Source organism: Pituophis catenifer, unplaced genomic scaffold (genome assembly GCF_029215685.1).
Source record: "Pituophis catenifer annectens isolate HBS135680 unplaced genomic scaffold, rPitCat1.0.hap2 SCAF_5, whole genome shotgun sequence".
Lineage (NCBI taxonomy): Eukaryota > Metazoa > Chordata > Lepidosauria > Squamata > Colubridae > Pituophis > Pituophis catenifer.
This window is the reverse complement of record NW_027256885.1, coordinates 32,192,466-32,216,310: the sequence shown is the minus strand read 5'-3', so window position 1 is coordinate 32,216,310 and position 23,845 is coordinate 32,192,466. Positions and strand designations below refer to the sequence as shown.

Below are 23,845 nucleotides of genomic sequence, written 5' to 3'. Positions count from 1 at the left end.
CTACTTCAAATTACAAAAGTGGTGCCAAATGAAATAGACAGGACTGATGTCCCGAATGGTACCAGATCAGTAAGAGCCAACCAATCCTGTCAAGAAAATATTTATAACTGTAGTCAGGCAAAGGTGGGAAAATTAAAAATACCTTCCTCAGGTTTCCCGCTCGAAAATATGGCACCCAGCAAGTTCCCAATTCAAACTGGCCAGATTAAAATGGCGTCAACTCTTAAACTGTCATGTACCACTGACCCGCAATGGCAAGTGGGCACCGGCATCGAAGCCACCCACTTGGCAGCGCATAATGCTGTGGTGGCTCAAAGCGACCAGCCAGCAGAAGAGCTAGCTCCACCGGCATCAGCGGTACCACTGGTCCCAGCCATGCCAAACATGAAACTGGGCCGAATGGGCCCGCTCCCAAGAGACCAGCCAGGTCACAGCGGCCCAAGCAACAAAAACAAGAAGCTCGCCTACCAAGCTTGAAATAGAAAATGCTTTCAAAATATTGACAGAGGCTTTCAGGGCCATCTTCCAGATCCCTCAAAACTACATTGCGAAAGTGACCCACTCCGACACACTTCTGACGACTGCAGCCTGCTACTTACATACTTACATGATGGCAGAGTCTCCTGCGGCGTCTCCAATCTTTGGAGCCATTTCAGGGACTAATCCAGCCGAGGCTGAGGTCCCAGAGGCAGTCCTGAGGCCTTCTGCAGAGGAGCCGATGAAGAGATTCTCACTCCTGGGCATCCGTGTGAAAGGAAAAAACCACAGTAGGCTAGCAGGATTCCTCAACGTAGATAAACAGTTTAATCACCAACATGGGCAGACGCACAGCACAAACCGAAATACAGGGTCAAAGTCAGCGCTGCGTGCAATTGCCATGCAGCTCTATTTAATATTTATCATAAGCCATTATCTGGCAAACCCATCACCAAAACCCCCCTCCCACCATAGTTTCAATTTCCCGCTGAGTGTGTGCTGCCAATGACGTCATCAAACAGCACCATGCAGAGAGCTGGAACCCTCGCCGATGGAATACATTCTCCTGGCTGCCGTGGGAGGTCTTGCCACAGGTTGGTCGCTGGCCCAGATCTCTCCCCTCCCCCATCGTAAGTGTCCACGTGTGGCGAGGCCTGGCCAGGGCTAGACAGGTGGCTCCCCTCTACCAGGGGCCCACCTGTACGGAGGACAGTAGAGGTATTAGTGTCATTATTTTTTTTTATTGAAAAAGTTTTTCAAATACAAATTTTTCCCCCTTTCCCCCCCCCTCCCTAACCCCCCTCCCCCTCCCCTCCCCCCATGGCTTTTGCAAGATGAAATCCAAATTAATATCACATTATATAATACTTTACCACCCTTTTACACCACCCCCTATGTGCTAAACATTTCTTTCTAACATTATTATAATGTATAGTATAATGTATACTATACATTTCAAAACAGCATTCGGCTATAAAACTATATAATAGATCCTAATTTGGCATTTATTCTACTCATAATCTACCCATTTCCTCCACCCCCATACATATATCTCTTAATTCAACTCTTTTAAGTATATTAATATCTAAACATAACATCCCTTTTCCTAAACTAAGCAATCAGTAACGTTACCTATCACCTTGTACCATATCAATTTTGTTTCACCCACTTTCCTACAGGTCTACCATACATAATATATTTAATATCTTTATTCTTCTGCCCGTATCACTAAAAGATATTTCCATATAAAAATAAAACCCTCAAGTGACTTTAAATTTGTATTCCATATAGTATCTTCTGTAATGTCTTTCAACTAGATTGTTAATTCCATCGACCATGTTAGGGTAACATCGAGTCCTGCTTCCAACAGCATATTCAGTATCTTCAATTACCATCTGCCCCCATCATTCATAAGTATTTCTGTATATATAAAAAAAACCCCGAGTGACTTTATATTTATATTCCATATAGTATCTTCTGTAGTGTCTTTTGTCTAGATTATTAATTCCAATAACCACATTAGGGTAACAGCCAGATCATCTGCATGCCCCAATTCCATAGTTCTCTTGCCTTATAGCTCAATATATACGTAATCCATTTTTCAGAGAGTCCAAAATAGAAAGTTCCAATCCGCTCAATCACAGGCCATCTTCCACATCCCAAAAACACCAGCACTGCAGAGATCTGTTATTCTTCTCAAAATAGTATAAGTCTGTAATTTGCCTCAGCTATATTTTCATGTATCAGCCTTCTATAAATCCCGCTTATTATATTTAATAATATAACTTGTCGTTTTTCCATTACCTCCATCTCCATCTGCTTGGCCTGAGTTTCAATCTCTTGTTCATTTTGCTTTTCTTTATCCCCCTCCTGTGTTCCTGACACTGATGACATACGTGGAGATGTTGGGCCCATTTTAAAAACCTTGTAGTAAAATTCTTCCGCTTTTTCAACAGTGTTTAATTGATATCTTTCTCCTTGATATCTCAATATTATACCAACTGGAGCATCCCACCTAAATGGGATGTTTTGTTTCTTTAGCTCAGTCACCAAAAATCCAAAGTCCTTTCTATCTTTTAACATCTTGGATGGCAGCTCTTTATATATCCAGATCTTCATTCCATTCATTTCTAGAGTGGAGTTAAAAGACTTTTGCACAATATCATTTCTTATTCCTTTATCAGTAAAATAAATCACCACATCTCTAGGCAATTATCTTTGCTTTGCCACCCAAGAATTTACTCTGTAGACCTTATCAATCTTACAGAATATTTCTTCAGAGCTGACCTTTAAAATCACAGCCAGAACTTCAGCAGACATCTTTCTCAAGTCCTCTCTGTTATTTTCCTGTATTCCTCTCATTCTGATCGCAAATTCCATGGATCTGAATTGCATCATTGTAACTTCATTTTCAATCCTTTGCTTTATATTATCTACATTGTAAATCTTGTGATCAGCTTCCTTCATTTTAGACTCTACTTCTGAGCTATTTTCTTGAATCATTGTCAAATCATTTTCAATTCTTTGTATTTTATTATCCAGATTATGAATCTTATAATCAGCTTCCTTCATTTTAGACTCTATTTCTAAATTGATATCTTTATCCATCTTTATAATTACTTCTGAAAAACTTTTCAAAGCTGTTACAATATAGCGCTTCAGGTTATCATACTTTTGTTGAACCAGCTCTTTAATTTCCTGTCTAAATTTTTCAAGATTCTGGTTCATAATCTCATCATGTCTTGCCAACTCCTCCACAACAAATTCCTTTAAATCTTTAAAACCATTCTTCTGCATCTGCAAGCTCAAAAATTGCTCTTGTGATTTATAATTGGGGGAGCCCCCCCCACAGCTTGGTTGTCTGGCTTTGTCAGTTTTAACGCCATCCTGCCACGCAAACAGACTCTTTTTAAAGAAAAAGTCTTCTCTCCACACAATATCAATATCAAGTCTCTAAGAAGGAAGAAGCATGAAACAGAAATTTTTCTCTTCTCTTGTAGCCAGCGCTATTGCTTCAAATACTTTGTAACATATTAAGCCATTCAAACGGAAAGACTTTCGCTTTCAGCTGTCTTCTCAAGCCTCAGCCAGCCACCATTTTAAACCTTCTTTTTTTCCCTTTTCACTCTCTCTTCATTCTTAAAAACAATCATAGGGTTGTTACAAATACTTGCGATTTAAAGTCCCAAATCCGGATTTCATCCTGCTTATTCAAGCAATCTGTTAGTTTTCGCTGATTAGGTTGATCACATCATCTAGCTCTGCAAAGCGCAGAATTCTCCCGAAGCCCGGAGCAGCGGTGAGCTGGATAGGGAGCCTCATCCTGCTTCCTCCCCCAGAGTAAAAAAAAACTCTGGGGACTTCGCAGAGGGCTCTACCTGCTCTCGCTGGCTCTCCTCACATTTCCTTAAGGAAACGGAGTTTTTCGAGCCGCCTCCCAGCTGTAAAGGCGGCTCTTTACGGGCGGGGGGGGGTTGGCGGTCCCAAAAGACTGTCTAGCGATGATGGAAGCCAAACCGGAAGCCAGGGTATTAGTGTCATTAGAACAGCATGTCAACACCCCAGGTCTGTTTGGGTATTTACGCCGTATTAAGCATGCGGCGTGAATGTCTGGTGCATCCACTCATGTAGCCTGCGAGAAGGGATACCCCTTCCATTGGACTAAATACTGTATCTTAACCCTCCACACCCTAGAGTCTAGGATCTTATTTATTTCATAATGATCTGTATGTACTGGGCCTGGTGGGCCAGGAAGTCTACAGGCCATTCCACTGTTACTGGTTTCAACAAGCTACTGTGAAATACAGGATGTATCTTCAACAAAAGGGGAGGTAACTTGAGAGCCACAGTAACAGGATTGATCACCCAAATGATGGGAAATGGGCCTATATATTTTGGTCCGAGCTTCCGACTCGGTATTTTCAGTTTTAGGTATTTGGTTGATAAGTAGACTCGATCACCCACACAGAATGGTTTCGGGTCTGCCCTCTTTTTATCTATGTATGCTTTGTATTCATCCATAGCTTTTTGTAAGGCTGTTTTTACACTTGGCCACACTAAACGAATTTTCTCTGCCCACCCAGCCAGGGTATCTCCATCCATCGATGGCGGATCTAACGCCGGTATAGCTGGAAAATCCGTACCGTACACCACATGGAAAGGGGAAAGACCTGTGCTACGATGGGTAATATTGTTATAGGCCGCCTCTGCGAATGGCAAAAGACCGGACCAATTTGATTGTTGATTCGAAACATAGCACCTTAGGTATTGTTCCACCATGGCATTGGCTCGTTCAACCACGCCATTGGTGCTCGGATGGAATGCTGAGCTCAAGCCCTGGGTGGACCCTATCAATCGTAGAAAACATTTCCAGAACTTGGCAGTGAACTGAACACCACGGTCTGATATAATTTGTTTGGGTACCCCATGGAAGAAATAGATATGTTGGAGAAACAGGTCTGTAAGGCATCTAGCAGACGGTATTCCCTTACATGGTACAAAATGGGCCTGCTTCGAGAACGAATCCACCACCGTCCAAATCATGGTGTATCCATTACTAGGGGGGAGATCAACTATGAAATCCATTGCGATCTCCTCCCATGGGATTTGCTACCATCTGTAACAATCCTATGGGCTTTCCTGACCATGGTTTAGTTGCTGCACAGGTTGAACACCCCTTGACATACGTTTCAATGTCTCCACACATATGTGGCCACCAGAACTGCCTTCTAATGTGGTGGAGTGTTTTCAAGAACCCAAAATGTCCTGCTGTCTTGGAATCATGACACCTCCTCAAAACTGATTCGCAGGGTTTCAGGGATATACATCTTATCCCCTTTCCAGGCCACTCCATCTCTATAGGTTACCAACACCTGATTCTGTGTCAGCCACTGGTCATTCTGTACAGCCGCTTTCAGCTTGGCCTTGAATGGAGTGTCAGGCCTGTTGATTGCTAGTATTATTTGTGATGGCTGGTTGGGTGGTATAAGGGCTTCCACTACCACCTCCCTTCTACTGTTGTATTGGGGCATCCAAGATAAAGCATCCGCTAAAAATTTTTCCCAGCTGGGACATATTTTAACCGGAATGAGAACTGGAAGTACTGTGCCCACCGTACCTGTTTAGGGGACAACTGCCGAGATGTTTGCAATGCTTCCAAGTTCTTATGGTCCGTCCATACTTCAAACGGATGGGATGCCCCTTCCAGAAGGTGTCGCCATGTCATTAATGCCCAATGGATGGCAAATGCCTCCTTTTCCCATATAGCCAAACTACGTTCTGTGGGGATCAGTTTCCGGGAGGTGTAGGCGCACGGGTGTAATTCGTCCTGCTCATTCTTTTGTAGAAGTATTGCCCCCACAGCCATGTCACTAGCATCTACTTGAACAACAAACATCTGAGTAGGATCCGGATGTTTGAGAACAGGTTCCTGAGCAAAGAGTCGTTTCAACCACTCAAATGCCAACTGACAATCAGATGTCCAATTCAGTGGCTGTCCCGGTTTGGGTCTTGATGTTGAGGGTTTGGTCCTCAACAGGTTTGCCAGAGGTAAGGCTACTTCAGCAAAAGAAGGAACAAACTGCTGATAAAAATTGGCAAACCCCAGAAAACTCTGTAGCTGTTTCCTAGTCTGTGGGTCTTGCCAATCTAAAACAGCTTGGACCTTACGGAGATCCATCTCCACCCCTTGTGATGATATTCAATATCCTAGGTAATCTATCATTGTTTTGTGAAACTCGCATTTTGACAGTTTCACAAACAACTTGGCTGCCAACAACTTTTCCAACACTTGGCGTACCAGACAGGTGTGATCTTCCATGGTCTGGGTATAAATTAAAATGTCATCTAGGTATACAAGGACCCTTCTATACAGGTGTTCATGCAGGACCTCATTGGTCAATTGCATAAACACCGCAGGGGCCCCTTGTAACCCAAACGGCATAACCTGGAACTGATAACTTCCCAGGAGACAATTGAAGATGTTTTTCCACTTGTCCCCTGGTTTGATCCACACCCAGTAATACACCTCACATAGGTCGAGTTTTGTGAAGATATGACCACTAGCCAAAGTAGCCAAAAGGTCCTTCATCAAAGGCAGTGGGTATAAATGCTTCACATATACTCCATTAAGGTCCCGGAAGTCGACACATAGACATAACCTTGCTTCTCCCTGAATAGCACAGGGGCCGCCATACAGGACCTGTTGGGTTTGATAAAGCCTCTCGCTAAGTTCTTATCAATGTACTTCCTCAATTCCTCTAATTCCTTCTGTGTCATTGAGTACATTCGTGGTTTTGGCAATTTGGCCCCAGGAATCAACTCAATGGCACAGTCTGTGGACCTATGAGGTGGCAGCGCCTCACACTCCTCCTCACTAAACACAGCAGCCAGATCTGCATAGATGTTGGGAAACCCCTGAATTGGATGAACCCCACTGGAGTACACCCCTTCTCTAGACCCCCTGCTCGGTCAGCAGCAGGTGGGTCTGGGCCGAGAGCTAACCGTAATTTCCGGTATCTGCCTTCACACCATATTGTAGGGCCCCATTTATCAAGCCATGCTAACCCCAAGATTATTGATTCAATCATCTTTTTGACAACAATGAACCAAATGGTTTCTCGATGGTCCCCTATCTCCAGATGTATACTTTCCGTCAGGTGAGTTGCTGCCCCCCCCATAGTGACTGATCCATCTGCTCAAAAGTTACAGGGGTTTTCAAGCATATAATACGACGCCCCCAGCTCGACGGATAAGACATTGAGTGCAGTCCAAATCCACCAAAGCCCCATATCTCAATACAGACTCTGAGCGGGAGTTCCTTAGTATGACTGGGATTATGAAAGGACGGATGGGGTCTCTCACCATAGGGTCCTCCGGGTCCTCATCGTCACTATCCTCGGATACCACCGGAAACTTTCCCAAACCTGGTGCAACCCCGGCCTCCCTAGTTGGAGGCTTATTGTCCACTGCGGGGGTCTGTGTCACTTGCAAATGTTCAGGCGACATCCGGACTTGTCCCCTCATTGAACTCCCAACAGGTGGTTTTTGGGTTGGTAGTTGTGGGACCAGCATGGGACACTCAGCCGCCCGATGTCCCATCTGGTTGAATTGAAAACATCAAAATAACGGCCGGCGAGCCCGTTCAGCAGGTTCCGGAGCAACGCTAGGTTTTGTCACTCTAGGGCTTTGAGCCTGTTCCATGGGTTTTTTCAGCTGTCCAGAGGTGGTCCCCTCACCCCTTGCATGGAATTCCTTCAAGCCCACATCTAGTTCTATGGCTCGGTCAATCAGTGAGGCAACCCTCGATACACACACGCCTGTCGGAGGTCCCGGTCCAAGCCTTTACGGAATTGATGGACCAGAAGACGTTTTGGCCAACCCATCAGGCGGGGCGCAATCTTAAGGAATTCACGGACATAGTCTCTAGCCAGCGTGCCTCTCGGCTTGAGGCCAAGAAGTTCTCCCTCCGCAACTTGCACACTAGACTCATCTTCAAATCAGGAGCGGAGAGCTTCTAGGAACTTCCCTAAATCCACAAGTTCTCAGGCGTGGTTGCTGTGTAAGCTTGCCACCCAATCGGCTGCCTTTCCCGTCAGGACTGTCATGATAGCCACCACCATTGCCCACTGGGAAGGATACTAACGGCCGTATAAATCCAGGTTGCTTATTACCTGACTCAAGAATAGGGCCATCCGGTCTGGACTCCCATCAAACATGGCCTACATGGCAGGTGGGCCCCATACATCTTGAGGGGCCCACAGACCTGGCGGCCAAGCTGGAAGGGGGTCTGGCGTTCTGGCTGTCCCAGTGCCTCTCCTATCGATTCTATCTGTCTGTGACCTCCCCCCTGGAGGCCCCTGAACCCCTTTTGTTGGCACTGTATCAGGTTTTGGGGGGTGGTCCAACCCTCTGTTCACCCTCTCCCATTGATGACCCATGGTCCCAGGGTACCGGGTCATCAACGGGCCTGCTGGCACCTGAGCTACTCGAAGCTTGGGGCTGGTAAGATGGAAATGAGTTTCTGAACTAGTAATCCCTGTATCCTGCCATGAGGGTCCCTGTGGGGGCTCTAAACCCATAGCCCAGAGTTGCCAAGATGGGGCATCACGGAAACTGGCCTCTCCAAATCTGTCCCGCAACATGTCCATAGAACTAGGGCCATCAGCTGTGGGATATCCCCACTCCCCTTCCTCATCCTCTGTCCAATGCCAGTCTCTCCACCCCTGGAAAGATGCTCCCAGATGAGTGGGTGTTGGCATTTTAGGTCCCGTAAGAGCAGAACTGTGCCACCACTCCCCTGTGGCTTGCTGACCAGCCCTTGCTCCTTGCGATGAAGACCCCTCCTCCTCTAGGTGAGCCCCGCTCCTGGTCTGCTGCACCTTTGGTTTGACCACCAGCTAGTTAGCAGTCTCCTGTGTCTCTTCTACAAGCAACCTTTCCTCCACAATGTCTTTGGCCACCGTCTCCATTTCAATCCCCTCCGGGACTGTCCCCTCTGCCATTCTCTAAACAGCCTTTGAAACAAACAGGATACTAAAGCCAACAGCGAGGTGAATGAAAAGAGTAGGAGGAGCACTGCCTTTCTTTAGGCTTGTCTTGTCCTGGTCTGTGTGAAAGGAATAAACCACAGCAGGCTAGCAGGATTCCTCAACGTAGATAAACGGTTTAATCATCAACATGGCCAGACGCACAGCACAAATCGAAATACAGGGTCAAAGTCAGTGCTGCGTGCAATTGCCACGCAGCGCTATTTAACATTTCTCATAAGCCATCATCCAGCGCACCCATCACCAAAACCCCCCTCCCGCCGTAGTTTCAATTTGCCGCTGAGTGTGTGCTGTTGATGATGTCATCAAACGGCACCATGCAGAGAGCCGGAACCCTCGCCAATGGAATACGTTCTCCTGGCTACTGTGCGAGGTCTTGCCACAGGCTAGTCGCTGGCCCGGATCTCTCCCCTCCCCCATCGTAAGTGTCCACGTGTGGTGAATCCCAGCCAGGGCTCGACAGCTGCTTTGTATGCAAACTACACTCTCAACCGGGTATGGTCCAGTGTGGTGCAAAAGACCCCATATGAGGTAATGTATGGCCATAAGCCAAGATTAACACATCTCCACGTATTTGGAGTGATGGCCGATGTCCACATCCCCAAGGAACTAAGAAATATTTTTGTTGGAGATTTTACTGAAACTAATAGGAAAGGGAATGCATATTTAATTATACACATATTAACCGCAGATAGAATTGTATTTGCACAAAACTGAAAAAGCGGAGAGATCCCTACTGATGAGAATATATACATATATATATATATATATATATATATATATATATATATATATATATATATATATATATATATATATATATATGGTTTTAATTTATATGCCGCCCATCTCTGGAGACTCAGGGCGGCTTACAATGCGTTAAGCAATAGCCTTCATATTTTTGTATATTTATACAAAGTCAGCTTATTGCCCCCACAATCTGGGTCCTCATTTTACCTACCTTTGAAAGGATGGAAGGCTGAGTCAACCTTGAGCCTGGTGAGATTTGAACTTGCAGTAATTGCAAGCAGCAGATGTTAATAACAGTGCTTTAGTCCACTGTACTACCAGGCTCTTTCCTAATATGATTAGGAAAATATTAGAATGTGCAGAAATGAATAGATGAATAGATTAACACTTGCTCTAAAGGAGAAAGAACAAACTGAATATTATATGACATGGGAGTTATTTTATGAATGGTTGGAAAACAAAAATAGAAGTTAAACATGAATGGAGATCAGTGAAATATAGAAAACATGTTAAGATAGAGATACAAACAATATGATGATTCTTACTAAAATGACTATTTTATTTAGAATATATTATTATAGTCTTATTAGAAGATATGTTAAAATAGAGAAATGAATAGATGTATTATGTGCATTATTATTGTAAGATTACAGAATCAGTATCAATGTAATGAATACTGTTGTAAATTTGATTGTTATCGCACAGATATTTTTTTTTACCCAGATGACATTCTGTTTAATGGAAGATGGAATGTTTAAGTCAAAATATTAAAAAGGAAAAATAAAGTAAAAAGTTTTGTTCTGCAGTATCTGTACTTGGCTTCCAACTGAGAAAACAGCTGAATTCAAATTGACATTTCAGTCATGATTAATTAAACTCCTCCTCCTCCCTTTCCTTGTCAACTCTTAAAATAGGTTGTGTGTTTATCTGAAAACAGTAACTGTGAGAATGACCTTAGAGTCCTAATGTATGATCACTTAAATATGAGCTAGCAGTGTGTGGCAGCAGCCAAAGAAACTGTTTGTTGTTTTAAAAGCTAAATGTTTGTTGTATAAAGAAGCATAAAATTGGTTGCAGGATTTGGGTTTGGCTAATCTAGAGAAAAGGATTAGGGGGGACATGTTAGCAGTAGTCCAGTGTTTGAGAGTTTGCAACAAAGGGAGGGGGGTGTCAATTTATTTTCCAAAGCATCGGAAGGCAGGACAAGAAGCAATGGATGGAAAATAATCAAGGAGAGAAGCAACTTAGAACCAAGGAGAAATTTCTTGACAGCTAGAACAATTAATCAGTGGAACAACTTGCCTCCAGAAGTTGTGAATGCTCCAACACTGGAAGTTTCTAAGAAGATGTTGGATAACCATTTGTTTGAAGTGGTATAGGGTTTCCTGCCTAAGCAGGGGGTTGGACTAGAAGACCTTCAAGGTCCCTTCCAACTCTGCTATTCTATTCTATTCTATTCTATTCTATTCTATTCTATTCTATTCTATTCTATTCTATTCTATTCTATTCTATTCTATAGAATGCCACTTCTTTATATTGGTTATACTTCATCACATGGCAACAAAAGAGTCCATCTAGCAGACTCATCTAACTGTTGAAGAGGAACCAAGTCCGTATGAATACTGCAGAATATCACATAACAGGAGCCCAGGCCAGGATCTCTCCCCAAATCACCACTGACTGGTGTATGTACCCTAGGGAAAAAAGTGGCAAAGCAGCATAACACAATGCTGCCCATTCTAATCATATGAGTTGATGCAGAAGGGAAGAATGGTTGCTTGTTTTGAAAAGCATTGATCTTAAAAATGGGGGCCTGATCTCAAAGACCTAAGGATCTATCCATTTCTTCAGGCTCCATGGGTTCAAATGATTCCTAGATACTGGGGCAAGACTCCTCCAAAGGCATCAGCCCCCCACCTGGACCTGTAATAAGGCTGACTGCAACCATGAACATAATTCAGCAAGTTTTGTCTGATAGATGCAAATTTGATTTGAAGTCTCATCTATGAATCTTATTCCAAATAGTGAACAGTGCTTCAGATGAACCATGCAGCAGGAACAACCCCCATGTCCCCCTGAAACCCATCCATATCCAGATCAGTAAACATGGGGTAGAACAATCTAATGGGCACATTCTCCCTGAAGTGGATAATGGTAGTAGAGAATCTCATAGTAATAAGGGCATGAGCTGATTATGATAAGGGAATCACAAAGATAGCCCTCAATTTCATATCAGAGAGCTACAGGAACACCAGATCCAGTGGGTGGCCATTGCTCTATTCAGGCTCTGGATGATCTGGGATAGACCTATGGCTGTCATGATGTCCTTTGACTTCTGACCCTCATTGTACTCCACTCTTAGAGAAGGCCGATTGAAGTCTCCCATGAAATGGATTCAACTAATCAGAGATAGAAGTTGCTCTTAGTAAATAATTAAAAGGCGGGGAAAAGATTTTCAGAGCACTAGCCAGTCCCAAAGCTGTTTGCTCCTTTATGCCCACAAGCAAGGCTGCTGAGCCTTCCTTTCATGCCTTTCCAGTGGTGAGGAGGGTCCACCTCACTTACAGTATGGAGGGAGAATATTCCACAGGATTGGGTCAACAATAGAGAAGGCTCTCTTCCTGGATTCCACTAGTATGAATCTTTTGGCTGACAGAATCCCCAACATACTTTTCCTGCTTGATATGATGGGACAGGCAATGGGATGAAGACGGTTCCTTAGGTAACCATACTCTATGCCAAGTTACACACTGTAACTTGTCCCACAATCATACAATTGTCATCTGCCACCTTCGAGAAGCAAAATCAATGGGGAAGTGAGTGGGAAGTTACAAATTGAAATCTCAAGACCACAGAATGCTGCCACTTCACAGAATTGTTCTTTTTTTATTGCAAAAGTTTTACAATTACATTTTCACCCCTTTCCCCCCCCCCTCAACCCACCCCAAACTTCCCAACCTCATCCTTCCTAACCCTCCCTAACCCTCCCCTCCCCCCGGACTTCCACACAATATACTCAGATCAAGAAAAAAAAACCCTTTTGTATAAAACTTGAACCCCTCCATCCCCCTTATAATTTTTCATCTTCATTACATTAAAATATTTCTATCTTAATATAACATTTTCAAATAAAAGCTATTTGATACTTCCTGGTTTGATATTTGTTCTGGACATAATCTATCCACTTTTTCCATTCCCATTCATAAGTCTCTTGTGAACAATCTTTTAAATATGCTGAAATCTTTGCCATCTCTGCAAAACTGGCCATCTTCAAAGTCCATTCCTCGATAGTGGGCAAAGCTTCATTTTTCCAGTATTTACCTATCAATAATCTCGCTGCTGTTATCATATACAATATCAACTTTGTTTCACCCAATGTAAACCCCTTAACTATACCCAATAAAAACAATTGTGGAGAAAATTGAATTTTTTTCTTCAAAACATTCTGCATAACCCACCAAATTTTTATCCAAAAAGCTTTAACTTCCTTGCAAGTCCACCAGACATGATAATATGTAGCATCTAAACAATCACATCTCCAACATTTTGGCTGAACATTAGGGTACATGCATGATAATTTCTTAGGATCTAAATGCCATCTATAAAACATTTTATAAAAATTTTCCCTCAAATTCTGTGACTGTGTAAATTTAACATTCTGAACCCAAATTTTTTCCCATGTATCCAACATCACTGGTTCTTCAAAATTCTGTGCCCACTTAATCATACAATCTTTAACCAACTCAGTTTCTGAATCTCTTTCTAACAAGACATTGTAAAGCCTTTTAATATGCATTGGACCTTTCTCTTTTATATGTCTAACCAGTTCTTCCTCATGCAACATAATACCAATTTTTTGGTCCTCTTTCCATCTCAATTGAAGTTGATTATATTGTAACCAAGTCAAATTAATCCCTTCATCCAACAGTGTCTCCAATGTCTTCAACTGCCATCTGCCCGCATCTGTAAAAAGAACCTCTTTGTATAAACCCCCCCCGAGTGACATTATATTTGTATTCCAAATAATATGACCAAGATCCAGCCATAGCGGTATTTTATAATCCCATTTAAGTCGGTGCTTCTTCCAAACTCTCATCAGGGAGTCTCTAAGTATATGACTTTTAAATACTTTATCCACTTTATTTTCGTAAAATAAGTAAGCATGCCATCCAAATTGAAGATCAAAACTTTCTATATTCAATATTCCAGTCTTTTTCCTTCCAAACCAATCACCTGCTTGAGATAAAGCTGCTGCTTCGTAATATAACTGTAGGTTTGGGAGTTTAAGACCTCCCCGTTCTGGAACATCTTGCATAATTTTTAATTTCACTCTCGGTTTTTTCTCGTTCCAAACAAACTTATTCACTCCACTTTGCCACTCTTTCAATTGTTTATCGCTTTTAAGCACCAGAATCATTTGAAACAAAAAAAGAAATCTTGACAAAATATTCATCTTAACTGCTGCTATTCTTCCAAGTAAAGACAGCTGCAGTTTTTTCCAAGTCTCCATATCTTTCTGCACATCTCGCCACAACACCTCATAATTATTTTGAAACAGTTTGATATTTGATTCTGCAACCTGAACTCCTAGATATTTTACCTTTGGTACAATCTCAAAACCTGCCCTCCTTTCAAGCTCGTGTTTACGATCTTGTGTCATATTTTTAACTATCATCTTAGTTTTTTTCTGATTCAATCTAAAACCTGAAACTTTACCATAATCTTGTATAATGTCTTTCATCTGGATTATTGATTCCATTGGTTGTGTTAGGGTAACAACCAGATCATCTGCAAATGCCTTTATTCTGTAGTCCTCTTGCCTTATCATTATACCTTTCAAGATATTAGAGTCCCGTATTGTATTTAACAAGACTTCTAGTGTTAAAATAAATAGCAATGGGGATAATGGACATCCCTGTCTTGTTCCTTTTTCAATTTTAAACTCTGTTGTCAAACTTCCATTAATAATAATCTGTGCCTTTTGCTCTTGGTAAATTGCTGAAACCGCCTGTATAAATTGATCCCCAAAGTCCATCTTTTTTAAAGTCTTTAATAGAAAATTCCAATCCACTCTATCAAAGGCCTTTTCCGCATCCAAAAAGACCAGCACTGCAGGTACCTGTTTATTCCTCTCAAGATATTCCAATAAATCTATTACTTGCCTTACATTATCCTTCATGTATCTGCCCTTGATAAATCCCGCTTGATCATCATGAATCACCTCTTGGATAACTGGCATCAACCTGTTGGCTAGTACTTTTGCATAAATTTTATAATCAGTATTCAGAAGAGATATTGGTCGATAATTCTCCGGTTTTTTAGGACCTACTTGATCTTTTGGTATCAAAGAGATATAAGCTGTTGTCCATGATGGGGGTATTTTACCCCCTTGTTGAATATTGCAAAATAAATCTCTAAGTTGTTCCACCATTTCTGCTTGCAAAGTTTTATAATACACTGCAGTCAAACCATCCGTTCCAGGAGCTTTAGCTGTTTTTAATTGTTTAATTGCTACTATTATCTCCTCCTCTGTTATAGGATAATTCATTCTTTCCTTTTGTTGATTAGTAATTTTTGTGACTCTTTTATTATCTAAGTATTTTTCTATAAGTCCATTCTGCATATCATCTTTAGCATATAGTTTAGTATAATAGTCTACAAAAGCTTCTTTAATTAATTTTTGTTGAAAGATTTCTTTCCCTCCAATATCAATACTATCAATAGTCCGTATACTCTGCTTCTTCCTTAATGTATAGGCCAGCCATCTGCCCGGTTTATTGGCGTTACAAAATGTATTGTGCCTCGCATATTGTAGGTTTGTTGCAACTTGTTCCGCCATAAGCATTTGGAATTGATCTTTCAAAAGTTTTATAACACCACGTAATCTTTCATCTGTTGGGTTTTTAATAAGTAGCTGTTCTTTATTCTTTATTTCTGCTTCCAGTTCAGATCTTTTCTTTTGTCGATTCAGTCTATGTTTAGAGTTCATGTAAATGAGTACCCCTCTCATGTAAGCTTTGCTCGCATCCCACACAATTTCAATTGGGGTACCCTTATTCAAATTCATCTCAAAAAATTTTTTCAACTGTTTCTTAAGTTCTGTTATATTTTTTTCATATCTGAACAAGTTCTCATTTAATCTCCATGATCGTCTCTCAATTTTACCCATCTCAATTTCTATCCATACTGGGCTATGGTCGGTCAGAGTTCTTGGAAAAATCTTTGTTCTTTTTGTCTTAACAAGTAGATCATCTGACAACAAAATAAAATCAATCCTAGAGAAGGATCTATGTCTATCAGAAAAAAAAGTATAGTCCAATTCTTTTGGGTTATATATTCTCCAAATATCTTTTAATTCCAAATCTTCTTTCATATCAAAAAAAGTCTGTGGTAGTCTGATCCTAGATTTCGCCAAACTCTTTTTATCTAATTTAGAATCAATTACTCCATTCCAATCTCCCATGATTAAAATAGATCTATAATCCCATTGCAATATTTTAGTGTGTAGCATTTTATAGAAGTGATCCTGTTGTTGGTTGGGAGCATAAATTCCAATCAAAAGAATTTGGCCATTTACTGTAAGCAATTCAATTGCTATAAACCTACCATCTTCATCTGCTTCTATAATTTTTGCTGTCAATCTTTTGTTTACATAAATAACCACACCATTCTTTTTTTGCAAAGTTGAAGCTATAAAATGTGTTCCTAATTTAGAATTTATCAAGTATTTTTGATCTTGAGTTCTAATATGAGTTTCTTGTAAACAAATTATATCATTATTAAATTGTCTCAAATATGTGAATAACTTCTTCCTTTTCTGTAATGAATTCAACCCATTCACATTCCAAGATAAACACTTAATTGTCATCTTTATCTTTTTGAAGCGACGAGCAGAATAGCCGAAGATCTTCCGAAATCTTCGGTTTTGCTCCCCCCATGGCTTCAGTCTCTTGTGTAGTACTCTTAGCTCCCTTTTTGTATTGTCTTTCCTGTTGTTGCTTTTCTTTAAGTTGCTTAGATTTTGCATGAGTTATACGCTGGTCTTTGACTTCAACCATCCGAGCCGGGTCCAAGATTGGAGAAGATTCTAACAGGTGCTCCTCCAGAAAGCCTCCTACAGCACCCTGCATTTCCTCTGGCTCCGCCTGCTTAGACTGTTCTTGCAGCTCTTGCTGGAGTTGCTTCTTATCACTCTCCTTAATCTCCAGCACTGTAGATGTACGTGGAGATGGTGTTCTCTCTTTAAAAATAGTAGAATAAAAATGCTCCGCCTTCTCAACAGTGTTCAACCGATATCTTTCTCCATTGTATTTCAAAATTATACCAGTTGGGGCATCCCACCGGAATGGTATCTGTTGTTTTTTCAATTCATTTACTAGAAAACCAAAATCTTTTCTAACTTTCAACATTTTGGGTGGCAATTCTTTATAAACTCCAATTTGAGCCCCCCCCCCCCACTTGCACAGAGGAGAGAAAAGATTTTTGCAGGATATCATTTCTTATTGTTCTGTCTGTAAAATATATCACCACATCTCTAGGCAATTGTCTTTGTCTGGCCACCCAGGAATTCACTCTGTAAATTTTATCTATTTTATAAAAAACCACATCAGGATTAATTTTTAATAACACAGCCAAGGCATCAGCACAAATCTGTCTCAAATCCTGTCTATCATCCTCTCTGATTCCTCTGAGCCTTATAGCGAATTCCATGGCCCTGAATTGCATCATTATAATTTCATTTTCAACTCTCTGCATTTTATCATCAACATCAGAAATTTTATAATCATTGTCCTTAATCTTAACATTGACTTCTGATTTGAATTCTTCCACTTTGGAGTCCACTTTAATAATAAATTCTGCGAGGCCAGACGCCACATCCGATATTTTTCTAGTCACCTTGCCATAATCCTGTTTCACCATATCTTTAATTTCGTTAATTTCCTGCATAATTTCCTGTTGAGGTTTTTGAAGTTTATCGTCTATTTCCTGTTGAGATTTTTGAAATTTATCATCCAAAGCCTGAGAGATAAATTCTTTTAAATTTTCAAAATCAAAATCTTTTTTCTGAGTCTGTTGGGTGGGAGGAAGCTGCAGTTCATGTTTGTGTGTGGGGGATCCCCCCCCCTGCTGCCTTTCCTTCCTGCTTCTTTGATGCCATCCTGCCACGTAAGTTAGATTTTCTGAAAAGGGAAATCCTTTTTCCTTTTCCACCTCCACAAAGACTTCTGAAAAAGTCCCCCAGGTTTAATCAAATAGAAACTAGACTGAAGCAGACTCAGATTTTAAAGAAAGAGTTTTTTCCTCTTCTCCTGTTCCTCTTTATTACAGGCAGCGCAACTTTGTAACAGATCAAAGTAGCTTCACAAAATCACTCTCGCTAGCTTGTTAACTCTGCTGCTGGGCGCCATTTTTTTTTCAAATCACTTTCACTCGTTCGTACTTTCTCTTAAGTTAAAAAGTCACCAAAGCATTAATACTTGTGATTTCCAAGTTTGAGGGTTCAAGTTGATATTTCCGCTGTTTGTTAAGGTTGGTTTCATTCAATTTAAACGTTTGCTGCAGCCGGCTTGTTCTGCAGGAAGCAGAATCGTCCCACGCCGTCCGGAGTCTGGCAAGTTGAAAGGGAGCCGCGCCTGTTTCCTCCCCAGCAGCGATTTTCTGGGGGCTCACAGGGGCTCAACCTGTACCTTGCCTACTCTCCTCCTACAATCCTATGGATTTCAGAGTTTTCAAGCCGCTTCTCGATATCGAAGCGGCTCTACAGACGGCGGGGCTGGCGGGGCTGGCGGTCCTTAAGAAGAGACCGTCTTCACCGGAGGCCAGCAAACCGGAAGTCCCCACAGAATTGTTCTAACAATGGTAACTGGGAGTGCCTGTAGAGGGTAAATTGCCCTCTGCAGAGCACAGCGGTATACCATGCAGCGTTGCAACACAGATACTTCCAAACTCTGAACGTTTTAGAAAAAAGAATAGTCTTTACTGTGATAGTTCAAACAAAGCTTCTCATAAACAAAGATAAAGCTTTCAATACAAAACATTGTTGCTTACATTTCTAGTTCCGTCACTCCGACACAATATCTCTCAGCAATAACATCATGAGTAGGAGTGAGCAGTATCAGCAAAGCATAAGTGAGCGTGCGAAGAAAAAAGGGGAAGAGGGAAGAATACTGCTGAGTTTACTGCCTTCCTTATATTTCCGTTTCAACCAATTACTCAATTAGTTACTTTACAGTAGTTAAAGTCATAGTACACATTTTTGATATATTATCTACCCAAATGTAGGATACAGATCCAACATTCTCCCCTTTGGGTAGACTGATATATCTACGATCTTAAACCATATTGTTCACATGTATCTATATGTTTTCTACTTCCCTGTGCTTTCGTGAAATGATCTGCCACGTTATCTTCTGAAGCACAATATACAAGTTTAATCATTTTGTTCTTTATACATTCCCTGACATTAAGATATCGGAGATCTGTATGTTTTGTTCTAGTCTTCACGGCTATATTTGTAGCCATTTTTATCGCTGCTTGGTTATCTTCATTGACTATTATAGGATCCTGTATATCTATTCCTATATCTATCATTAGTTGTTTAATACTAATCAAATCTGTACATAATAAAGACAAACAAGAAAACTCTGCCTCCATTGTAGACAGACTCAGATGTTTCTGTGTTATTGAACGCCACCCTATCAAAGATTTTCCCAGAAATATGGCTATTCCTGACGTCGATTTTCTTGTATGAACATCTGTAGCAAATCTAGCATCTGCATAAGCAGTTAAACGCAATTCTTCTGCTGGTTTTTGATGGTTTGCACAATTCCATTCTGAATTGTTTCAATAGATTGTTTATTTTATCGGTTTGAGATAGTTTAAATACTCCTCTAGTTTTTTCAATTCTAACACCTAGGTATTGTTGAATCTCCCCTAGATTTTTAATTCTGACATGAGATGCTAATTCGTTAATAATCTTATTGGCCTCTTGCTCATTCTTTGTGATTAAAGCTATATCATCTGTAAATAGAAGTAATAATGATACTGTATTATCTCTTTCCATTTTGAATAAACATGGATCTGCTAATCCTGCCCTAAATCCAATATTATTCAGTGTTTTTACAATGCACTGATTCCATTCATAACCTGACTGCTTCAATCCATACAGGCTTTTCTTTAACAGCCAACAGTCAGTGTCTCCATTTTCATCAAATCCTAATGGTTTCTTTAAATAAAATTCATGTTGTAATGGAGCATGAAGATATGCGGTTTCTACATCTAAATGATGCACTAAATATTTATTTTTAGCCGCCCACACCAATGCTGCTCTTAATGTGATAGCTTTCAAGCTTGGAGCAAATACTTCATCATAATCATTGGACGATTGATTAAACCCTTGCGCTACTAGTCTAGCTTTATATATTGGTGTTCCATCTATCCCATTTTTTAGTTTATATATCCATTTGCTACCAATTATATTTTTACCTTTTGGAATTGGTACAGATTCATATATTTTCAGATTCTGTAAAGATTTTAACTCTTTAGTCATTGCACCTTTCCACGCTTTCTGATCTTCAATTGGGAATGTGGTTAATTCATTATATGTAGTCGGGACTCTATTTACTTGATAGACTGTAGTTGCTTGATATCTATCAGGTGGTCTCGTCACTCTATTCGACCTTCTTGGGAGTTCAGGACTTACAGATTGCCTTTCTACCTTTACTTCTTCCTGTACTAGCTCTTTTTCCACCTCTTTGCTCTGAGTATCAGGCATTTTATTGTTAGCTTCAATCTGGGTTTCAATAACTAACTCATTTTCAGTATTTAATTTATTCCACCCTACATGTTCCATAAATTTGGCATTTGCACTGCTAACTATAGTTGATGTCCCTTTTTGCCAAAATCTGTAGGATCTGTGATTGGAATTATAACCAACAAATATTAATTGTTGTGCCCTACTCTGGCCCTTACGCCTTAATTGCGCTGGAATATGTACCCATGCAGGTGATCCAAATGTGTGAATATAGCTCAAATCTGGCTTTCTTCCATGCCATACACTATATGGAATTTTATTAGTGGTTGTATTTATGATGTTATTTAAAAGTGTGTTTGCGCACATAATGGTTTCTCCCCATAAATTAGCTGGTAAACCCGCATCAGCTAACATAGATCTCATCATTGCTTATAGAGTTTGTCCTCTCCTCTCCACATAAGAATTATGTTGTGGCCGATAATGCTTTATACCAGCATTTTCTAACATTGATTTAAACCTTGTATTGACAAATTCAGTACCATTGTCTGTTACAATGGTAACTATTTTGTGGTTTGTTTTCCTTTCCACAAACTTAATCCATTGAGTAAAATATCGGCAAGTTTCTGCCTTTGTTCTCAATAAATAGCAAAAAACATACCTAGAATAATGATCAACTATACTGAGAATATAACAAGCACCCCCTAAACTAGCTTGCATTGGTCCTATTAAGTCAGCAAATACCACCTCCAGTGGTCTTTTGGTTTTAAACCCATCAAACCTATTAGCAGGAATTGTTCTACTTTTCTGCTCATTACAAACATTGCAATTTAAATACTGGTTACATGGTTTCAGCTTCAACCCATTAACTAATTTAACAGTTTGCTGTAACATTTTAAAGCTGATATGTCCCATTCGTCTGTGTAGTAGATGTATACATTCATCATGCGGTTTGACATTTGAATATACAACATTTGTAACATGGTTACTAGATAGTACATATAAACCATCATTCAGTTTTCCAACAATTTTAGTTTCACCTTTTTCAATTAAACAATCATTTTGTCTAAACAATACTGTATATCCTAGCTTAACCAATACTCTAACTGAAATTAAATTGAAGTTTAGGTTTGGTACATATAACATATGCATTTGTTCCTTTACATATGGACATATTGCCATTCCTTCACCACGTGCCTTTAGCTTCCAGCCATTTGCTGAAGATACCTTATTAGTACTAGGTAACATTTTGACAAAATAGTTTGGTGTTTGGACAAGACATAACGACGCACCACTATCAATAATCCACATATCGTGGTTAATTGGTTTCTTACCAAACATAGTTACGTTACATTGTTGTTTATCTTTTATCTTACATTTAACCATGGTTTGTTGTTTTGGTTTTCTGCAAAACTTTGCTATATGACCCTTCTTTCCACAATTAAAACATTGTTTTACAGTATATACATGGTTATTTGTTTTTACATTTACATTAGTTGACTCAGGTTCTTCTCTTAATTGTTTTCTTTCTTCTCTCCTTCTGGCCTCTTCTAGTAATCGTGAAGTTACATTTGCCAAAGTTAGTTCATGTTGTGTGAGAACCTCGAATAATGTTACTATGTCATCGTAACTTTCATCTAGCGATGATAACAGTACATAAACTTGCTGCTGCTCAGAAAAAAACACTTCTTTTTGATGTAGCTCACTAAAAATAGTTTTTATGCAATTAATGTGTGTTAACATATCACCACCCTTAAGTAGCTTTGTACGAAACAATCTTCGTGTAAGGTTAATTTGTGCTCCTACATTGTCACGAATATAAAGACGTTTCAAATTGTCCCAACATTTTGCAGCAGACTGTTCACCTTCAATATGAACAAGCTGTGTATCGTCTAGAGACAAACCAATAATACACATTGCATATTCATTCTTCCTCTGGAACTCGGCTATCTTCCTGGCATCCTCGGCATTATCAGCATTCCAGGAGGTAACGTCTGGTGGATTCTGCACTACATCCCATAGCCCTTCCTTCCACAACAGGAGACTGCATTTAGTGGACCAGGATTTGTAGTTGGAGCCATCCAGCCGGGTAACCAACGATAAATTGGGAACTTGACCCTGTGCCATCATCAACAGAATATTAAATACGTATCAGAACGTTTGGAGCAATTAAAGTGTGTCGCAGCTTTCTTAATGCTGTAACTGGTAAATAAATTGTGGCTCTGGGCCCATAACCAGTGTTGAGGGCAATTTACCCTCAACACTGCCAGAAATGCTGTAACATAAATTGAGCATATCTCTTAGTTCTTGGTCCCAATTAATTTCTGTGAGTGAGATTACCTAGATTTTCTTCCTCATGCTCATGCTTGACCTGAAATAAGACATGAAAAAAAAATATTAAGGGCCATATTTCAAACTTTGTCAACTTCTGATTCAGATTGAACCTTAACATCTATCACTGACATAAAATCTTCTGCAAGTCATGCACTCTGCAACCCTGCGCTAGGATGAAACGGCAGGTTAGAAATGGCCTTTAGATTGATGGTCTAGGGCAGTGATGGCTAACCTTTTTGCTGTTGCGTGCCAAAAGCAGGGGCCACGCAGGGGGTGTCATGCGCGCACATGCACACACCCATAAATCAATGTGCACTGCCCCCCGCGCTCACTCCACTTTTGGCACGGGCCTTCCGGTCCCACCAGAAGTCAGCAAAGGGGCAGTTTCCGGCCTCCAGAGGGCCTCCAGGGGACGGGGAAGGCCATTTTCACCCTCCCCAGGCTCCTAGAAAGCCTCTGGAGCACACACCCTCCAGAGGAAAAAGACTGTTTCCTGACTTCCGGTGGGCTCAGAAGGCCCGAAAATCAGCTGGCCAGTGCACGCATGCACACCAGAGCTGAGCTAGGCAACGCTCGCATACCCACCACTATGGCTCCAAGTGCCACCTGTGGCGCACGTGCCATAGGTTCGCTATCGCGGGTCTAGGGTATCTTAATCATCCATGTTACTAAATGACTTGCAAAGTATCTGCTATAGAGAGGAACAGGTAAAAGAAGTTTTGAATTTCCACTATTCATAATCTACAATTGTGAGCGCTCAGGTATTATATGCAACTTTTCATTCCTGTTAGCAAAATGATTCTGTAGAAGTCTTTTTTCTATTCTTAATAGCAATTTTCCTTTAGGGTACCAAAGTTATTGTCACTTGATAGAATGTTATAGATTTTTCCTAATTATGAAACTCTGCATGATTTTTCTTCTTGAACATGTTTCAGAGATGTTTGATAGAAGATTGGGTTGAAACGATGATGACACAAAGCTATGTTCA

At 40.6% G+C, this 23,845-nt stretch overlaps 1 protein-coding gene across 1 annotated transcript in view; it reads right to left on the bottom strand.

The window, feature by feature from the left end:
- LOC139317649 (vomeronasal type-2 receptor 26-like) overlaps positions 1-6,154 on the bottom strand; it is a 36,543-nt gene extending 30,389 nt beyond the window's left edge. The window contains exon 1 of the mRNA XM_070944732.1: positions 5,594-6,154. Coding sequence (XP_070800833.1) covers positions 5,594-6,154 — 561 coding nt within the window. The remainder of the gene's footprint in view (positions 1-5,593) is intronic.
- Positions 6,155-23,845: the final 17,691 nt, after the last annotated feature.